Raw genomic sequence first — 21,649 nt, forward strand, 5'->3', positions numbered from 1 at the left:
AGAGAACGGTACAGTTTGCATTATTCAGACGCTCCATGCTGTGCACTTTCTGTCACTTAAAAAAATGGGGTCATATTCAATGATAAATAAAACAGCCTAAATGTAACCATACATGTGTGAGATGTGCATGCTGCTCCATTGCCTGTTCAGTTTTGGAACTATGCGCTTGTACAACACTTGTCTTGACTCAGCCGCAGAGAGGGAAACTGCAAGTGCTAAAAGTTTTTTAAACACAACCTCTATCACCCTTTGTTGTTTACATAATATGGGACACAGTGTGTGCGGAGTGGTAGGATTAAGAATGAGGAACAAAAGGCCTATTGACATCAAATGGTTGACAGATCCCCAGGAGCACAGCTGCTTGCTCAGGTCAAGCAGTATTAATCAATGTGATAATAATAATGATAATAATAAGCTAATTGGATAATGTAAATGACAAAACAGTTATCCTGTAATTTTTGTATTAATTTTAACTTCTAAACTTCTAATCTTAATTATCGCCTACACGTATGTTTTTCCAAAAGACATGATAAAGTATTTACGTCACTATGAAGAACATATTGTGGGATAGGTTCCATTAATTTTAATGTCAGCTCAGAGTATTATAGTTTAGTTAGATTTCATTTTTATATTTTCCATTTCCATTTTAATTTTTGTTAATGCTTTAGTAAGTTTGTTGTGTGTTTTTGTCATTTTTTTACAGTAACATTTTTATATTTTTCATTATATATATATATATATATATATATATATACAGGTGCTGGTCATATAATTAGAATATCTTAGATATAGATTTATTTTTACTAATTCCATTCAAAAAGTGAAACTTGTATATTATAATCATTCATTTCACACAGACTGATATATTTCAAATTTTTTATTTCTTTTAATTTTGATGATTATAACTGACAACTAAGGAAAATCCCAAATTCAGTATCCCAGAAAATTAGAATATTGTGAAAAGGTTCAATATTGAAGACACCTGGTGCCACACTCTAATCAGCTAATTAACTCAAAACACATGCAAAGGCCTTTAAATGGTCTCTCAGTCTAGTTCTGTAGGCTACACAATCATGGGGAAGACTGCTGACTTCACATTTGTCCAAAAGACGACCATTGACACCTTGCACAAGGAGGGTAAGACACTAAAGGTCATTGCAAAAGAGGCTGGCTGTTCACAGAGCTCTGTGTCCAAGCACATTAATAGAGAGTTGGAGGGAAGGAAAAGATGTGGTAGAAAAAAAGTGTACAAGCAATAGGGATAACTGCACCCTGGAGAGGATTGTGAAACAAAACCCATTCAAAAATGTGGGGGACATTCACAAAGAGTGGACTGCAGCTGGAGTCAGTGCTTCAAGAACCACTACGCACAGACGTATGCAAGACATGGGTTCCAGCTGTCGCATTCCTTGTGTCAAGACACTCTTGAACATCAGACAGTGTTAGAAGCGTCTAATGACAAAAAGGACTGGACTGCTGCTGAGTGGTCCAAAGTTATGTTCTGTGATGAAAGTAAATTTTGCATTTCCTTTGGATATCAGGGTCCCAGAGTATGGAGGAAGAGAGGAGAGGCATGCAATCCACGTTGCTTGAGATCCAGTTTTGGTTTTGGGTGCCATGTCATCTGCTGGTGTTGGTCCACTGTGTTTTCTGAGGTCCAAGGTCAACACAGCCGTATACCAGGAAGTTTTAGAGCACTTCATGCTTCCTGCTGCTGACCAACTTTATGGAGATGCAGATTTCATTTTCCAACAGGACTTGGCACCTGCACACCGTACCAAAGCTACCAGTACCTGGTTTAAGGACCATGGTATCCCTGTTCTTAATTGCACAGAATACTCGCCTGACCTTAATGTATTGTGAAGAGGAAGATGCGATATGCCAGACCCAAGAATGCAGAAGAGCTGAAGGCCACTATCAGAGCAACCTGGGCTCTCATAACACCTGAGCAGTGCCACAGACTGATCCACTCAATGCCACGCCGCATTGCTGCAGTAATTCAGGCAAAAGGAGCCCCAACTAACTATAGAGTACTGTACCTGCTCATACTTTTCATGTTCGTACTTTTAAGTTGGCCAAGATTTCTAAAAATACTTTCTTTGTATTGGTCTAAAGTTATATTCTAATTTTCTGAGATACTGAATTTGGGATTTTCCTTAGTTGTCAGTTATAATCATCAAAATTAAAATGAACATTTGAAATATATCAGTCTGTGTGTAATGAATGAATATCATATACAAGTTTCACTTTTTGAATGGAATTAGTGAAATAAATCAACTTTTTGATGATATTCTAATTATATGACCAGCACCTGTATATATAAATATTTCCTTGGCAACTACATGACAAAAATATGTTACATTTTTTAAAAAATTATTGTAGTTAATGTTTGTTTTGTTTCAAGTAATTATTTTTATACATTTGTAGTTTTAAAGATAATTTTCATGAAATGTAATAATATATATTAGAAAAATTTGCTTTCAGATTGTGATCTCTTCCTTGGTACATCTGAGTTTACAGTACATTTAACATCACTGTAAAGAAATAAATAAAACAAAGACTATTAGAGTATGTTATATTATTTTTATTTTATTTATAATTAGTGAAATTTACTAGAAATTTCTTAGTGCAAATTGTTTCCTAGCCTTTTTCAACTAAATCATACACCATGTTTGTGCAATGAAATTGAAAGGACTGAGCTTTTGACACGGGCACGCTAAATTCAGGCTCATCCAAAGTTTTGTTTAACTTGTCCTTTTCAAACAAGTCTAATATATAGACATATACCCTCACTCCTATCCCCGTCTCCTCTTCCTCAGCGGGCAGTATTTCCCAGTGTTTACAGCGCGGTGGGGGGAGGCGATGTCATCCGTCAGCTGATGTATACCACCTGCCTTGGCCTCTGCCTGACCCTCTGCCGCCCCCACAGCAGAGGCATTCCACAACCTTCCAGAATCATGTTTATACTGAGGAAGATTAGACAACCCTCCCCTTAGACTGAGCTGCGCAAATGACCAGCCTCCACTTCGTGCCTCTTTATCTAATGAGGCAAAGTGAGGGAGGCCAGCCAAGAGACTCTCTCTCAATGCCACACTAACAGCAGGATCATGTTATTGTATCGAGTCATTTTGTGAGGTCATACTGTATCATTCTGAAATATTAGACAGGGTTGGTTTCTCTTATATTGATATACAGTACAGACCAAAAGTTTGGACACACCTTCTCATTCAAAGAGTTTTCTTTATTTTCATGACTATGAAAATTGTAGATTCACACTGAAGGCATCAAAACTATGAATTAACACATGTGGAATTATATATGGAATTATATACATAACAAAAAGGTGTGAAACAACTGAAAATATGTCATATTGTAGGTTCTTCAAAGTAGCCACCTTTTGCTTTGATTACTGCTTTGCACACTCTTGGCATTCTCTTGATGAGCTTCAAGAGGTAGTCACCTGAAATGGTCTTCCAACAGTCTTGAAGGAGTTCCCCGAGAGATGCTTAGCACTTGTTGGCCCTTTTGCCTTCTGTCTGCGGTCCAGCTCACCCCTAAACCATCTCGATTGGGTTCAGGTCCGGTGACTGTGGAGGCCAGGTCATCTGGCGCAGCACCCCATCACTCTCCTTCTTGGTCAAATAGCCCTTGATGCCTTCAGTGTGACTCTACAATTTTCATATCCATGAAAATAAAGAAAACTCTTTGAATGAGAAGGTGTGTCCAAACTTTTGGTCTGTACTGTATGTAATGTGTCTCATTTGAGAGAACGTTAACCTACTCAACAAATCTCCAGTAAGCGAAGAAGACAAACACCCCTCTCGCCATCATTACTTCCCCACATAATAAAAAATAAAAAACTCAACTAGCACATTTTTTTTTGCTTTTCACTGCTTGATGACTTCCATTTGTAAGTTTCATTTATTGATATAGGATACATTATAGTGAAGGCAAAACATGATACAGTGGCAACAAAATTTTAGTTTAGAACCATTTCTCTCTTTTTAAATACTTTGTTGCAGTTGAGTTGAGACCAAATCACTCAATGAGTATCAACATCATAATGGAAAAACATACAGTTTTTTCATGACCTTCAGTGTGAAAACTGTAATTTTGCCTGACTATGCTGACAAAAAGTACAGACATAGCTGTGAAGCCATTTAAATAAGGTGGCATTTAAATCAAGGCTTTGTTTTAAACATTACATTATCTATATTTTCTTAGGATAAATATTTTATATGTATATTGATGAGATGTGGTTTTAGTAGAGATATATCAATTTTAATGCTGTATTAATGATATTAATTTGTGTTAATAATATGTCATGTTTATAATTTCACTCTGAAAATTTTACAAACGAATGACGACAGTAGTGTCCCATGTCTGAATGAATGTCAACAGGATCAGGAACAGTATTGGGATATTGGGGTTATTGCTTCATCTAGCGGTGATGTTATGGCATAACAAGTGACAAAGATCGACCGTTGTCGACTCCACACCATAAAGGGAACATTTTGGTCAAACTTCATTTATAAAATCCACTTATTCATCATTTATTTTATATGTTGTCGACCTAATTGTCTTTTTATGGCAATACTTCTGTAGACGTTTAAATGAACACGATTGTGTAAATGTAACGTGTCTTTATAAAACAACGAGAAAATGCATTTAAATTGTAACTTGGTATTCAGATTAATACGCATTGATTCGTGTCTAATTTACAGAGTCAATAACTTACAGAGTCAATAAGTATCAATATCAATAAATATCATCTAGTTTCTTTGCTATGGAACAGTCGTGACGGTGTAGAGTACACGTTCTTACATCAAAGTTCTCGCCCTGGACCACGCATTTGTCCTGTGATATCTTTTCTCTATCATTATGGTGTCTGATCTCAACGTTTATTAGTTATATTGTACACACCAGCGTTAAAATTTGTAATTGAGCAGACTGCACATTCCTCCAGTGTGAACCAGTTTGGAGGAGGAGACCGCGGCGCGCGCGTCCTCAAGCTGGACGTTACGCAACGTTTGTGCTCGCAGCGAGTCCAATTAATAAAACGACAACAATAATAACTGGAAGTTAATAGGCCGTATTTTACATATTCATCGTATTTTAAGCAATTGTAATAAATATTTAGAGTTGGGTGTGGGGGTCAGTTTGTCTACATTTTGAGAATCAAATGTGTAAGGTAAAAAAAAATCTTTATGCACATTTGTATGAAGGTTAATTGCAGGATTAGGGGACATAAAATATAATTTAGTTAATAAATAAATTATAAAAAAGGATACAGTTAACCCACTAGAATGCAAATGATTGAAAATGCAACTAACCTGATAAATCTGCTATTGTAAAATGAAACATTTATTGTAATTATGCACTTAATGTTTCTGTATACAACCATTCATGAAGACTATATGCAATCACATATATGCCATATGCAGCCAAATGAGAGTTTGTGTCACACTGGCCATATTTTGTGTCTTGTTGGCTCAACTTGAATTTTGTTGGACATATAATATCAAAGTTCAATTCTTGTTTTGGCGTGTGTCTGTGCAGAGCTGTACTTCTGGATTCAGCTTGTGTGTTCTTCTGGGTCAGGCGGCAGGCTCCAGGGCCTCAGTGGTGCTCCTGATGGCCCTCATCTACAGAGGATGAACAAAGATGGGCAAAGCACATGCAGGGATCTGACTCAAGATATGCTCCTTTATAAGGCGAGGATGTCATCACATCTCATTGTAGATGCTTATTTACTAACGCCACATATAAAAATATCATCTTAACTGAGACAGTCCATTTAACACAAATAAATGTAATGCTTCAGTGGTTCAAACTATAATCAGCTACTTCTGTCCAGGTTTATGAGGTGGATGTGACTTTTTTTAACTGCAATGATGATACTGGGCTGGAAGGGAAAGCACTGATAAATGTAAAATAATTTGATAATTGAGTTTTTGTGTTATCCTTTCATGCAGGATGGGAAGTTAACTGGGAAACAGCAGGTGACCTCACTGGACAGCAAATCATCCATTCTGCTCTTTCAGTATCAGCTAAGTGAGCAACTGTCATGGAATATGCAGACTGTGCTCTCTGGCCGTAGCCTCTTTGTTGGTTTACCAAATGGAGAACTCCTCCAAGGCACCAAAGAAGAGTAAGTCATGAATGGACTGATGTAGCATTTAATATCCCATCTGATACAACCCGAATTCCGGAAAAGTTGGGACGTTTTTTAAATTTTAATAAAATGTAAACTAAAGGAATTTCAAATCACATGAGCCAATATTTTATTCACAATAGAACAAAGATAACGTAGCAAATGTTTAAACTGAGAAATTTTACACTTTTATCCACTAATTAATTAGCTCATTTAAAATTTAATGCCTGCTACAGGTCTCAAAAAAGTTGGCACGGGGGCAACAAATGGCTAAAAAAGCAAGCAGTTTTGAAAATATTCAGCTGGGAGAACATCTAGTTAATTGATATCAGGTCTGTAACATGATTAGCTATAAAAGCTTTGTCTTAGAGAAGCAGAGTCTCTCAAAAGTAAAGATGGGCAGAGGCTCTCCAATCTGTGAAAGACAGCGTAAAAAAATTGTGGAAAACTTTAAAAACAATGTTCCTCAACGTCAAATTGCAAAGGCTTTGCAAATCTCATCATCTACAGTGCATAACATCATCAAAAGATTCAGAGAAACTGGAGAAATCTCTGTGTGTAAGGGACAAGGCCGGAGACCTTTATTGGATGCCCGTGGTCTTCGGGCTCTCAGACGACACTGCATCACTCATCGGCATGATTGTGTCAATGACATTACTAAATGGGCCCAGGAATACTTTCAGAAACCACTGTCGGTAAACACAATCCGCCGTGCCATCAGCAGATGCCAACTAAAGCTCTATCATGCAAAAAGGAAGCCATATGTGCACTGTAAAAAAATTTCCTGTAAAATAACAGTAAAGAGCTGGCAGCAGAGACGTCAGCAGTATACCGTTATTTTTACGGTATTCATACGTAAAATTTTACGGTAGTAGTCTGTAAACCAGAAAAATGGTATATTTCTGTATTTCTATAATTTACAGTAAAGAGCTGGCAGCAAAGACGCCAGCAATATACCGTAATTTTACAGTAGTAGTCTGTAAACCAGAAATACAGTATATTTCTGTAGTCACACTGTTAAATGGTTTCAGTCTAATACAGTAAAACAAATGCATATTTCTGTGATTATTTGGAAATTACAATATTGTTTAGGTTGTTACTTTAACTTTTCACAGTTTACTTTAGACAGGCACAGTAGATAATACAATAACTAAATTTATAAGTTTACTAAAAGTCTTCATTGCAATCAGTATTGATTGCAATAAACTTCATTATTCTCAGGCCTATAGACAGTTGCTTAAGATATACATTATTGTGAATATTGTGCAAAATAAGCAATACAAACTTCACAATCAAATACCTTTATTTCAAAGAGCAATGTTAACAACATGAATACAACAAATGGAAAAGTAGTGTCTGCTTTAGACTATGGCAATAAACTTAAACTCTTAGATTGCTCGTCAGAGACTGCCCCTAACCCTTTACCAAATGGGAAGGGCATGATCTATAGATGACTTTATCTTATTTAAAGGGTTAGTTCACCCAAAAATGAAAATTCTGTCAGTAATCACTCACCCTCATGTTGTTCCAACCCCGTAAGACTTTCATTCATCTTCAGAACACAAATTAAGATATTTTTGATGATATCTGAGAGCTGGATCACTCCTCCATAGGTTTCTAAGGGATTGAAACTTGCCACCCCAGAAAAGTTATTAAAGACATTGTTAAAATAGTCCAAGTGACTCCAGTGGTTCAACCATATGTTTATCAAGTGACGAGAATACTTTTTGTGCGCAAAAAACAAACAAAAATAATTGTCTGTAAATCTCCTCCAGTCTCTGGCGGTGCTGCTCCACAGTGTCATCGGTTTCTTCTGGGGGTAGCTCTGGCTGAAAACGTGTACAACCATATGTGTCAGTTGGACCCCTCTTGCCTGTAGAGGATCGGTGGCATGAGAAGCTTCCGTCACGGTTCACATTCTCAATGCGGTTTTTCAATTGAATCAAAAGTGATGTATAACCTCCACACATAAGTGACCCATCTGGTGCAATATCAGCAAAACTCTTTGGGTACTGCCTGATGATATTTCGAACCACAGTTAGGCACTGTGCGCGAGTGGGGTTACCTTCATACCTTCTCATTTCATCCGCGAGTACTCGTACCATTTGGCGTCGCTCAACTGGTTTAGGTCTCTTGCCATCTGCAATAGCAGAACGAATTTCCTGTGGCATTTGTTCCCAAGGGACCTGAAATGTTTCTGGCCATGTTTTCATTATCTGAGATGTGGAAGGTCTGTTGATTTGCTCGCTGTTTCTTCCCTGGCTTGAACATGATGAAATGGTCGATAGCTGTGATGAGCTAGAATTAGGCGGAGTGCATAATGTTGGTGATGAAGACCCAGACACCGACCAATCACTACTCGCCATTGGTGACGAAGTTGGAATGACTTGAAGATCCAATGTAACTGCCTCAGTTTCTAAAAAAACAAACAAACAAAAAAAAGATTAGGGCACATAACTAATAAACTATATCAGAGTCACTACAGACATTTGGCCAAAAGTCTACTTAACTCTCCTTATATAAGGCATATTTGAAAAGTTTAAAGGTGCATTATGTAGTTTTAGAAAAAAGAAATTCCACAACTGAATAAACAAGAGAATATAACAAGAGAATGGCACACTAAATTAACCATACCTAACTTGAATGCATCCAGGAGTTTTCTGCGCTGGATAACAGGTAACAGACCAGCAATGTCTTCCTGTTGTACATATTTTAAGTCTTCTTTTGATTCCAAGCCAGAGCTCTGAAGTTTTGATATTATTTGTAACTGGGTTTCTTTAGACAGATTTGGCAAGGTCTTGCAGATGATCTCTTTGATTTCTTCACTCATGTTCGCCATCATTCTGGACTAGAGGGAAATAATGGTGAAGATTTATCAGTGGTGTGCAATGCACAGTGTACTCAGGCAAGGGATAATAATCTAGCAGATTCTCCTGATTAATACAACAGTAGCTTCTCTGCATCAGTGTGAGGCTGTAAACACCCATGTCAGGAATACGCAGGGCACGATACTTTTCAGCAATAAAATATACTGCTGAATCCTTATGAACGAGAACCACTTTGATTTTTCCAGTGACAAGCCCCTCATCATCATCATCAATCACAATGAGCATGTTCTTTCTGTATTTTGTCCCCTTCACAGTCACTTCATTGGCTATCAGAGTGTTTGTGGAGTCAAAATTGTGATGTGCAACTGCTTCTATGATTACATCATTGTAGTCATCTGAGAAAAACTGTGTGCCCCTCTCCACTGAAACACCTGGAGGGAAGAATGTACCAGCACTCAGAAAGGCCTGCAGAAGCTGATGTCTCTCTGCAAGGGTAGAACATGGATTCTTAAAGTTGCGCAATTTTCTCAAACACTGCTTAAAATATGCGTGTTTGCTCTCGAATCTTAAAGTCCATAGGCGAATAAGTGGCCCAAACTGGATAATAAGCTCAGGATAATGACTGACATAATGATGTTTGGGCTTCAGTGGGTTGTCAGGAAAGGTTTGTATTCGGCAATGCAAATATTCATCAATCAGAACTCTTAGGTAGGCTATCTGACCAATTGAAATTGCAGGTGCACAAATGAGGTCCACAACTTCTCTAAGTTGCAAAACCAACTGCCATACTTTGTTGTCACCTGGATTTTTTATTTTGTCTCCAATCAAAACGGGCAACATTCTCAGCAAACACCAATTCTGCACAGCATGTCCCCCAAGTTTTCCACCCTCTGGATTAACCTCACACGGTTTGTCATTAGCATCCCTACAGAGATACTTGAACTGATTTATTCGTCGATTCAACTCAATATAGCTAAACATTTTATCCACCTTAACAAGATGGTTAATGTACAGTGCCAGATCAGAGGATACAATACCTTCAAAAAGATCATGGCCAAGACATGGAGGCAACCCAGGCTGACATACATGTAAGTATTTGAGCGTATTAAACACAGAGTCAAATTTAACACCTCCACTAGATGTAGACTGTCCTTCACTGCTCTGAACATGACCACTGTATGACTGCACTGTGCGTTTTGTGCCCTGGATAAGAGGATCTGCATGGAATGCTTCTCTGCTGATATCACAATATCTGCAGAAGTGTGAAATCCTGCTGAAGTTCTCCACAAACCCTCCTATGTTATGTGAGCCTAGGTTGTCACCTGCAATGGCACACAAAGTTCCCTTGTAGACCTTTCCATCAGACAGGGTAATACCATTGAGCTCAAGATCTTTAAGATCATTGACGAGTGTGCCCATAACCAAGTCTTGACCAAAATACTTAAAACCGTTTTCTTTACAGAGAAGAACAAGTTGCATTTGATCAGTGCTGGATCTGTTGTGTGGCATTAAATCTGCAAGAGTTAGATACACTGCAAGTATCTTGTGTTTTTTCTTTCCAGATCCCAGTGGGTTTACCACTTCAAATGCATCCTGATACAGGATCAAGCTCAGTGATGAGCTCTCCGTTTGGAAGAGAACATTCTCAGCCATATTTTTGCCATCCCACACATCCTTAAGAATATCTTTAGAACCAATACTGGAGTGTACTTGCTTATATTGTTCCTGCACTGACTGGCAATGGAATAGAGAACCAATTGTCTGTTTAATAGGAACATACTGGGCAAAACACTCTTTGCCTGCCTCATTCTGACCTAGACAGATCTGAACTGGCTCAACATAGTTGAAGCTGTTCTTGAAAAATGTTTTTCTTTTCTGATCAGTTTTCAGTGGCTGAGTGTTGCAGGTCCTAAAGAGATCGTCAGTTTTCATGACATCAATCACATTGTTTGTGTCAGGTTCAGAAATCCCAAGTGTAATCAACTTCTCTTTTAGTTTGAACAGCAAATGTGACTGGCTTATATCATTTATTTCCTGAAAATCTTCAATAATTGTTTGGATGACAGAGGATGGGAGCAAACACTTGGCTTTCAATTTCAAATAAAAAAGGGCTAAATTTTTAAAGAACTGTGATTCATCAGCAATCTCTGGGTAAATCTCTTGTTCATCACCTGCATCACTGGGAGGATCAATCTGCATATCAGACTGATCTTGTTCACTCTCATGGGAAAGGCCAGGATTTACAACGGACTCAGCCAAATTTTCCTCAGCACCATTTTTATGTTTCCGACTCATGTGTGAAGTGAATATTGATAAAACTTTAAAGCTCTTGCTACAGTGTTTATAAGGACAAGCGACTGTTTTCCCCTCTCTAATGTGTGTTTTCAAATGAGAGTAAAATAACGTCAAAGTCTCACACTTTGCACTGCAGATATCAACATGACATGTTAGTTCAACACCAGACAAAGTAGGCCTAACTACACGTTTGTTATGTCTGTAAGTGTGACATTTAAAAGTTGAAAAGTTTTGAAAAGTCTGACTGCAATCTGGCAAAACACACTTAAAAGTTAAATTAGGTGTATTTTTATGAATTCTCATGTGCCTTATGTATGTCACTATTGTGGCACAATTATGGCAACAGATCTGACGGAAACATTTTGTTACTGCCAGATTGATTACTGCTGCTGGCTTTAGTGACACCGTATCAGTCTTCACGCATAAATGTTTAACCTTAACCGAGTTGCAATGTTAAGATTGTGAAAGAAAAGCCACAGATGAAGCCAAACGGTTTGACAAAACTCTCTAAAACAGTTGGTAGAAGTAATGTGAGACGCGCAGCGACATATAAATAAACAAAATGCATTCACAAAGAGTCCAGAAAGGCAATATTTTCTCACCAATTTTCCGTTTAAACAGAAAAATGCAAAGCCTTGAGGATTCAAGTGTCTCTCTTTAACCGAACTACAATTAACATTAGCTTAATATTCTTGTTAACTGTTTGTACAACACATTGCATTAAAAGTCGACACAAACAAAATAAAACTCACCAAAACCATCGGTTAGTCGATGTTCCAGTAATCTTATGGTTTGGTTGAAATAAATCAATCACCGGGCAAGATGTAAGCTAATTATTGCTAATGATATTTTCCTGCTGCCTCCATCTGCCGATTGCCTCTCTTACCGGTTAACAAGTGTTGTTTCTCGGATGCAGACGTTCGACTAATGTTTCAAAATTTAAAAAAAAAGTAATATTGTTTTGGCTATTCAAATCTAAGCCTCGCTGATAATGACATGTTAACATCCCTAACAAGACAAGCTCCTGATAATCAGTTTGATATCAAACATTCTTGGCAATATGAATAAGATTTTAATTACCTTTTAATTTGTAGAAGACCCGATGGATGTTGATGAAGAACACTCGATGATGTGTAGCATGTACGTCATTTAAATTGTGCGTCCTCTTCTGGAAAATCTCCTTTCCAAACGATCGTTCCTGAAGTCACTTCAGGAGGAGTTGATGGCAAATTATTTCTGTATTTTTTTTAAAGAAATTTTTACCAAAACAAAAGCAGTAGCCTCAATTTAAAAGACTAATGTTGTATCAAACTTCTGACTGTGCTCCAAATTCTCCAGTCAACGCAGTTTCTAAAAAATACTGTAATTCCCTGTAATTTAAAACATCAGCATACTGTTTAGGGCCTCTGTCCTGTCGCTCCAAGTTAAGCAACCCACAATGCATTGCTAACTAAAGTACTAAACTGTTAAACATTAAAACAGTATTTTAGTGTTGAAAATTGGCTGTAAATTTACAGCAATTGCTTACAGTGTGAACATGGTCCAGAAGCGCCGTCGTGTCCTGTGGGCCAAGGCTCGTTTAAAATGGACTATTTCAAAGTGGAATAGTGTTTTATGGTCAGACGAGTCCAAATTTGACATTCTTGTTGGAAATCACGGATGCCGTGTCCTCCGGGCTAAAGAGGAGGGAGACCTTCCAGCATGTTATCAGCGTTCAGTTCAAAAGCCAGCATCTCTGATGGTATGGGGGTGCATAAGTGCATACGGTATGGGCAGCTTGCATGTTTTGGAAGGCTCTGTGAATGCTGAAAGGTATATAAAGGTTTTAGAGCAACATATGCTTCCCTCCAAACAACGTCTATTTCAGGGAAGGCCTTGTTTATTTCAGCAGGACAATGCAAAACCACATACTGCAGCTATAACAACAGCATGGCTTTGTCGTAGAAGAGTCCGGGTGCTAACCTGGCCTGCATGCAGTCCAGATCTTTCACCTATAGAGAACATTTGGCGCATCATTAAATGAAAAATACGTCAAAGACGACCACGAACTCTTCAGCAGCTGGAAATCTATATAAGGCAAGAATGGGACCAAATTCCAACAGCAAAACTCCAGCAACTCATAGCCACAATGCCCAGATGTCTTCAAACTGTTTTGAAAAGAAAAGGAGATGCTACACCATGGTAAACATGCCCCGTCCCAACTATTTTGAGACCTGTAGCAGAAATCAAAATTGAAATGAGCTCATTTTGTGCATAAAATTGTAAACTTTCTCAGTTTAAACATTTGCTATGTTATCTATGTTCTATTGTGAATAAAATATTGGCTCATGTGATTTTAAAGTCTTTTAGTTTTCATTTTATTAAAATTTAAAAAACGTCCCAACTTTTCCGGAATTCGGGTTGTACATTTACTGAAACAATACACTGCTGTTATACAAGTATATGCCTGTATATACTATTTTGGTGTTTATTTGTGAGCTAGCTTTAATTTTAAGTTTTTTATTTTTATTTTTTTAATTACTATTTAGGTTTAATTAATTTTTTTCTTTTTAGATTTTAAGCCAACAATTTTTTTTAGGTTTTCATCTGATATTTATACTCTATATTATTTAAGCTTTATTAACAAAAAAAATGTTTTAATAGTTTTAGTTAACTATAATAATCCTGCGTTATACTATCAGGAAGAGCACCTCATGTAAAGTTTGACCAAAGACCTATTTTAGCAGTAAGACACTGTGGATGGTGATCACTAAGCCACACTGCTATCGTATTAATAGAGGTTATAAATGTTTCAAAACTTTCTAATCCTGGCCTAAAAGGTCTTGCGTAACTGCTTTCTGCACTCTCGCTGTATCCCAAAAGGGGCAACTTCTTCACAGCCAAACACATTTGAAGATACAGCTGGAAGCATCAACAGTTGTACCAACAAGGTTCGCTCATATTATTATGACTGGGAGAAAGTGCAATAATCAATATGGCGTAGAAGGTTCCGCTTTCTAAATAAAAGTGCTAGTCACCAATTGCATCACCGCAGCTGCCGTTTAAAGCCTGCTATTTGAACACAAGAAACAACATTTATGGGAAAGTTTGTCAGATTTCATTACTGATTTGAAATATGTTTTTTAAATGTAAGTTTGTCAAGCACTTTTTGAGATCTCAGTATTTCCCCATTCAAGATAGTAGTTGGTCATCATGCATGTCCAAAGAAGCCGGCAGGCATTACAAATATGGCCTCAGATCGAACTGACTTTCCTCAAAAAGGAATTTGAAATGTTTTCTCTGTTCTCTTTACCCCTGAAGGCTCACTGCTGTATTGGAGTTTGCCGAGGAGAAACTGAAGATGAATCATGTATTTGTGTGGTTCATGAAGAACAGGCCAGATAAATGTAAGTGATTTTGGGTTGGGTCTTACAGTTACAGTCCCAAACAATTACAATACATTACACATTGTAAGCTACCTTCTAAGATATTATCATAACTCTCATTTCACCAGAGGTGTTGACAGAAATGTTCTAATCCGGCCTATATAATCTGATGCATTTTTGAAAAGTTGTGACTTTTCTTTTCTCTTCCCCAGTGGTCCTCACCAGAACATTCTGCTACCCTGGCTTTGAGCTCGTAAAGCAAGATCATCTAATAGCATCCATTGGAGGAGATTTGCGTCTTATGGTCTACACTACACAACAAACTCACACATCAGAAGAGTCACTACAAGGCCTTCAAAATACAAAGAGGTCTAAAGACTGTTGCTAGGTCCACTAAATGCAAAATCAGTAAACAGTAGTTATTGTTCAAATTGTAGAGGGGCATTCAGGGTAAAGACAACTGAGTAACTAGAAGAAAAAAAACAGTGATGTTAACCTTACTGATTATAATTAAAAGAAACACACCTATATATACATTCACCTAAAGGATTATTAGGAACACTATACTAATACTGATGTGTTTGACCCCCTTTCACCTTCAGAACTGCCTTAATTCTACGTGGCATTGATTCAACAAGGTGCTGAAAGCATTCTTTAGAAATGTTGGCCCATATTGAAAGGATAGCACCTTGCAGTTGATGAAGATTTGTGGGATGCACATCCAGGGCACGAAGCTCCCCTTCCACCACATCCCAAAGATGCTCTATTGGGTTGAGATCTGGTGACTGTGGGGACCATTTTAGTACAGTGAACTCATTGTCATGTTCAAGAAACCAATTTGAAATGATTCGAGCTTTGTGACAATGTGCATTATCCTGCTGGAAGTAGCCATCTGAGGATGGGTACATGGTGGTCATAAAGGGATGGACACGGTCAGAAACAATGCTCAGGTAGGCCGTGGCATTTAAACGATGCCCAATTGGCACTAAGAGGCCTAAAGTGTGCCAAGAAAACATCCCCCACACCATTACACCACCAGCCTGCACAGTGGTAACAAGGCATGATGGATCCATGTTCTCATTCGGTTTACGCTAAATTCTGACTCTACCATCTGAATGTCTCACAGAAATCGAGACTCATCATTGTGTGACTCTACAATTTTCATAGTCATGAAAATAAAGAAAACTCTTTGAATGAGAAGGTGTGTCCAAACTTTTGGTCTGTACTGTATATAGATAGATAGATAGATAGATAGATAGATAGATAGATAGATAGATAGATAGATAGATAGATAGATAGATAGATAGATAGATAGATAGATAGATAGATAGATAGATAGATAGATAGATAGATAGATAGATAGATAGATATGGAAAATTACAATGATTGTTGTGTTCTCTGTAGATGAGTTTTATCCAACACTTTTTATGACAAAATATATGTAATCTGAATTATAGCAACACTCGTATGCTGTAATGTAACTTGTATTGCACTTTATGAATCAGTAAGTGACATGGTCTCAGTACAACCACAAACAATAAAAATACATAATAAAAAAATACAAAGCCAAGTTTAATAATTGAACATATTGTATATTTAATTAAGCACAATTTACTCCTCATCAGTAGCTATGCATTTTTAATGTATAATAAGTAACAATATCTGGATTGTTTTGGTGATATAACAACAGGAACATTGATTAATATTTGCTGAGCACATTGTGGAAAGGTATGTGTATGAAGATTTTATTTTAAAGGCAGTAGTAGACTTTACTTTATTTTATTCTCTTTTTTTATTACACATTTTGCACTTTAACAATGCAAGATGGAATATTCCAACTTTAGCAAGGCACACTAAACAACAAAAACAAGAAGAAGCAGTTTGACAGAGGAGCAAAAGTTTTCAATTGTTGTCTTATTTATTTGTTATTCATTTATTTTTAATTGTTAGAAACTTCTCACAAAATCATGTCAGTCTTTGAATATCCAAAAATTGTCACAAAACCAAAATAAGAAATAAAGTAAAAGAAAGCAAACTGAATGTCATTACTCTGATCAAAAATACATAGATTCCACACACACACACACACACACATATACACTTTTATAAAATAAATCAATAACGTGACATCTACATTCTACAGTATTTCGAACACACCTTTCGAACTTTAACCTTTAATGGTCAGTCAGATCAGAGAGCTGTGATTGGTCGGTTCAGCTGAGTGATGCAGCCTGCGTCATCACAGTGGCAGACGATCCCGCCCATGTTCAGTCATGTGCCCGATAAGCGAGCGGCTGTAGTTAGCGTTCCTGTCCTGTACCGAACAAGCACACTAATGCCAGCTTAAATATGTCAAATCACTGAATCATTTCTGCGGCACGGTAAGACGTTTACTGCTGTTGCTCAAGTGTAGCCGAGCTTAGATCATAGATGAGAAAGCGGAGCCCGGCTGTCCATTCAGCCGCGTGAGAGCGCTGCTAGCTAGCCACTAATTTACACACAATGCTATTACAGCGAGCGGGCTCCTGACAGACTGACACTGGGTGCGTCTAAAACAGCTGCTCTCTGAATCGTCGACCCGGACAGTGTTCACCTGGACCGAACACGATGAGAGACAGCAGTGTTATGTTACAGAGATAACTTAGCATCAGTGTAAGTTGCAGAGATCTAGCGGCAGTTAGCTCAGGCATGTAGACTGAAAGCTAATTAACGACGATAGCAATGTGACCTTATGATGAACCATTGCACTCTCTAGATGTTTCAGGAACTAATAGTGCAAACTACTGCAGCTGAGGACAAAAATTAACCCCCGGGAATGAAAATTCTGGCAACATTTAATCGCCTTCATGTCAATCCGCTTTCTGTTTTAGATATTTTAAGAAGTGGCACAGTGGTTTTTGTCACAGTGAAAGTCAGTGGAAACCGAAACTGTTCTTCAAAATATCTTCTGAATTCATCTGAATAAATAAAGTCATACAGTGTCACCAGGCTGAACGATCATTTTATATGCGTAACTTAATTGTTTTAAGATCTACACATTTCAAATTCATGTTACCCCCCCCCCCCCCCCCATATATATATTCATCTTGGGTTTAGACTGTACATTTAAAAATTGTAGTAGCACATTCCTCATCACATATTAAACATGCTCAGTTTAATTATTATTATTAATATAATTAAAGGGATAATTCACTCAAAAAAAGAAATAACATAAATTCAATCATGATTTACTCACCTTCACGTTGGTCCAAACCAACTTTTGTGTTCCACGCAAGCGAGAAAGTTCAACAGGTACACTTTCAACAGGAGGGTGAGTAAATGATGATAGAATGGTCATTTTTGTTCAGCTATTCCATTAATATGTGTCATCCCTCCCTTCTCCATTTTCCAGGTGGCTTGAGACTAATGCGGGGCACTACAGCCTGGAAACATGCAGCAGAAGCGCAACATTCAGATCATAGAATGGGAGGACTTGGACAAACGCAAGTTCTACTCCTTCGGGATCTTCATGACCATGGCCATCCGCGCCACGGTCTACCCGGCCACGCTGATCCGCACCAGGCTGCAGGTTCAGAAGGGGAAGTCTCTCTACACCGGGACCTACGATGCCTTCCGAAAGATTCTGAGAGCTGAGGGTCTGAGAGGACTTTACAGGGGCTTCATGGTGACCACATTCACGCTCATATCAGGGCAGGCATACATAACCTCCTACGAACTGGTAAGGAAATATGTCTCCAACTATTCTAAAGACAATACGCTGAAGTCATTAGTTGCGGGAGGCTCGGCCTCACTGGTGGCCCAGAGCATTACCGTTCCCATAGACGTCATATCACAGCAGCTCATGATGCAGGGCCAAGGGGAACATCTGACCCGCTTTAAACTCAAACCCACAATGGAAGCAACGCACACTGTATTTTTCGGCCAGACGAGAGACATCATTGGGCAGATATTTGCTGCGGATGGCATACGTGGCTTTTATCGAGGATATGTGGCATCTCTCCTCACATACATCCCCAACAGTGCCGTTTGGTGGCCATTTTACCACTTCTATGCAGGTAAGAGATGTACTGACCATCAGCATCACCTTTATTTATTTTTTTTTAATTAACATATTATGCTAGTTTTGTCACATGGACAAAAGTCATCTTGGTTGGCAAAATATCGATCCCATTAGAGACTGATATAATGTCAGTTGATTCTGAAGAAGCTGAAATGTAATTTGCTCTTCTTGGCTTCACAGAGCAGTTGTCTAAGATGGCTCCCAGTAACTGTCCTCATCTCGTGCTGCAGGCAGTGGCTGGACCTCTGGCAGCTGCCACTGCCTCCACTGTCACCAACCCCATGGATATCGTCAGGGCCCGGGTTCAGGTGATTTACATTAAACACAGTGTAAGATCAGACAACCTATGTGTATAGCTGGCGTGAGTGTGTTTACATGTGCAACAAAACACAGACTACTATTAAAAACCAGCTTATGTAAAACGCAAAATGCTAATTGGTTAACCAACAACACAACAGAAGTGATTTTACTCATGCAGTGGGTATAGAAAAGAATCATCCCCTTTTAAAATAATCACTTTTTGTTGCTTTGCAGCCTGAAATGAAGACAGACACAGTTATTGTTTTATCCAGCTGTATTTAATCAGTGCCGCTTATAGCATCCAAGTGAAAGATATAATACTAACATGTCAGAAAATAAATAAATAAAACAGAATGACTGAGTTGGATAAAGGATCACCCCCTTGAGTAAGTATTTTGTTGAACCACCTTGCTTTGATTACAGCCTTTAGTTTGTGGGGATAAGTCTCTACTAGCTTTGCACATCTAGGCTTTGCAATATTTGCTCACTCTTTTTTGCAGAACTGCTCAAGTTCAGTTCAATTTGATGGTGAGTGTTTGTGGACTGCAGTCTTCTAGTCATTCCACAGATTTTCAGTGAGGTTTAAGTCTGGCTTCTGATCAGGCCATGCAAGGACATTCACCGTTTTGCTGTATGCTTTGGGTCAGTGTCATGTTGGAAGGCAAACCTTCTTCCCATTGACAACTTTTTAGCAGAGGGCAGCAGATTTTTCTCAAGAATTTGACTGTATTTTGCTCTAACCATTCCCATGGGTTCTCTGTTTCTCTGGTGCAGAGAAACATAATGTCCACAGCTGAAAGTCAAATGGCTTTGTCTGCCATTGAGAAGGTGATTAGCTTCACCTGATTGCGTTTACAAGTCATTTTAAGGAGGGGGTGATCCTTTTTCCAACTCATTTTGTTTCATGTTGCTGTTATATTTTTCACTTGGATGCTATAAGTTGTACTGATTATATACAGGTGCTGGTCATATAATTAGAATATTATCAAAAGTTGATTTATTTCACTAATTAAATTCAAAAAGTGAAACTTGTATATGATATTCATTCATTACACACAGACTGATATATTTCAAATGTTTAATGTCAAATTTTAATTTTGATGATTATAACTGACAACTAAGGAAACTCCCAAATTCAGTATCTCAGAAAATTAGAATATTACTTTAGACCAATACGAGAAAGGATTTTTTACAGGACTCAATACTTAGTTGGGGCTCCTTTTGCCTGAATTACTGCAGCAATGCGGCGTGGCATTGAGTCGATCAGTCTGTGGCACTGCTCAGGTGTTATGAGAGCCCAGGTTGCTCTGATACGTCTGTGTGTAGTGGTTCTTGAAGCACTGACTCCAGCTGCAGTCCACTCTTTGTGAATTTCCCCCACATTTTTGAATGGGTTTTGTTTCACAATCCTCTCCAGGGTGCGGTTATCCCTATTGCTTGTATACTTTTTTCTACCACATCTTTTCCTTCCCTTCACCTCTCTATTAATGTGCTTGGACACAGAGCTCAGTAAACAGCCAGACTCTTTTGCAATGACCTTTTGTGTCTTGCCCTCCTTGTGCAAGGTGTCAATGGTTGTATTTTGGACAACTGTGAAGTCAGCAGTCTTCCCCATGATTGTGTAGCCTACAGAACTAGACTGAGAGACCATTTAAAGGCCTTTGCATGTGTTTTGAGTTAATTAGCTGATTAGAGTGTGGCACCAGGTGTCTTCAATATTGAACTTTTTCACAATATTCTAATTTTCTGAGATACTGAATTTGGGATTTTCCTTAGTTGTCAGTTATAAACATCAAAAGTAATAGAAACATCTGAAATATATCAATCAGTCTGTGTGTAATGAATGAATATAATATACAAGTTTCACTTTTTGAATGGAATTAGTGAAATATTTTTTATGATATTCTAATTATATGTCCAGCACCTGTACAGCTGGATCAAACCAAAATGGTGTCTGTTTTCATTTCAGGCTGCAAAGCAACAAAATCTGATAATTTTAATGGGGTGATTCTTTTTTATGTCCATTGTATGTAAAACATTTTTTATATTTACATAATTTTTCTGGTGTGCACTTTCTCCAGTTCTCCCATTTTTACGTAAATTTCTCTTGAACCCCAGAAAACCTAATCGCTGAATATCTGACTGTTTTTTGGGGGGCAGGTGGAGGGCAGGACGTCAGTCACTGAGACCTTCAACCAGCTGATCAGAGAGGAGGGATTCTGGGGGATGACCAAAGGCCTCTCTGCTCGCATCATAGCCTCAGCGCCCACAGCAATAGTCATGGTAGTCGGTTATGAAACTCTGAAAAAGCTCAGCTTACGCCCAGAGCTGGTTGACTCGCGACACTGGTAAAAAAAAAAAAAAAAGAAACTTTACAGTGTATCATCTCCACTATGACTTCTTCACTCCACCTTATTTTCCATGTTTGCCTTTTAAATCTCCTCCCTTGTGATGCTTCAGTGTGACAGTGCTGATTGCTTTTGGGTGATTATGAAATATCTTTTTTTTTTTTTTTTTTATCTAATAGTAACACTGCAGCTTTTGAGCTCTGTGTTACTGTCTGTCAATGGGGGAAATGCTGCTCAGGTTTGTAATCGGTGTATGAGGCACAAAAGTTTTTCTTGAATTAATTTTTAAGAAGTATGTG

General features: G+C 38.1%; 1 protein-coding gene and 1 pseudogene across 2 annotated transcripts; both read left to right on the top strand.

Moving 5' to 3' along the window:
• Positions 1-301: 301 nt before the first annotated feature.
• LOC132098875 (ornithine decarboxylase antizyme 2-like) lies at positions 302-15,544 on the top strand (annotated as a pseudogene).
• A 1,330-nt stretch (positions 15,545-16,874) lies between these two features.
• Positions 16,875-21,372, top strand: slc25a44b (solute carrier family 25 member 44b). 2 transcript variants are annotated; one of them, XM_059514573.1, is made up of 4 exons: positions 16,875-17,023; positions 18,034-18,697; positions 18,883-19,010; positions 21,163-21,372. In XM_059514573.1, exons 2-4 carry the CDS (start codon positions 18,073-18,075, stop codon positions 21,352-21,354), a joined length of 945 nt encoding a protein of 314 aa, XP_059370556.1. In that variant the 5' UTR covers positions 16,875-17,023; positions 18,034-18,072; the 3' UTR covers positions 21,355-21,372. The 2 variants fall into 2 exon arrangements, with proteins under 2 accessions (XP_059370556.1, XP_059370564.1); XM_059514581.1 differs by lacking the exon at positions 16,875-17,023 and adding an exon at positions 17,801-17,952.
• The last annotated feature ends 277 nt before the right edge of the window (positions 21,373-21,649 follow it).

Source organism: Carassius carassius, chromosome 2 (genome assembly GCF_963082965.1).
Source record: "Carassius carassius chromosome 2, fCarCar2.1, whole genome shotgun sequence".
Lineage (NCBI taxonomy): Eukaryota > Metazoa > Chordata > Actinopteri > Cypriniformes > Cyprinidae > Carassius > Carassius carassius.

Excerpts from the sequence above, each read along its gene's own strand:
- slc25a44b (XM_059514573.1), top strand. The coding sequence starts at position 18,073 with ATGCAGCAGAAGCGCAACATTCAGATCATAGAATGGGAGGACTTGGAC. Across the intron at positions 18,698-18,882 it reads ATTTTACCACTTCTATGCAG|AGCAGTTGTCTAAGATGGCT; the intron begins GTAAGAGATGTA and ends TTGGCTTCACAG. Across the intron at positions 19,011-21,162 it reads TCGTCAGGGCCCGGGTTCAG|GTGGAGGGCAGGACGTCAGT; the intron begins GTGATTTACATT and ends TTTGGGGGGCAG.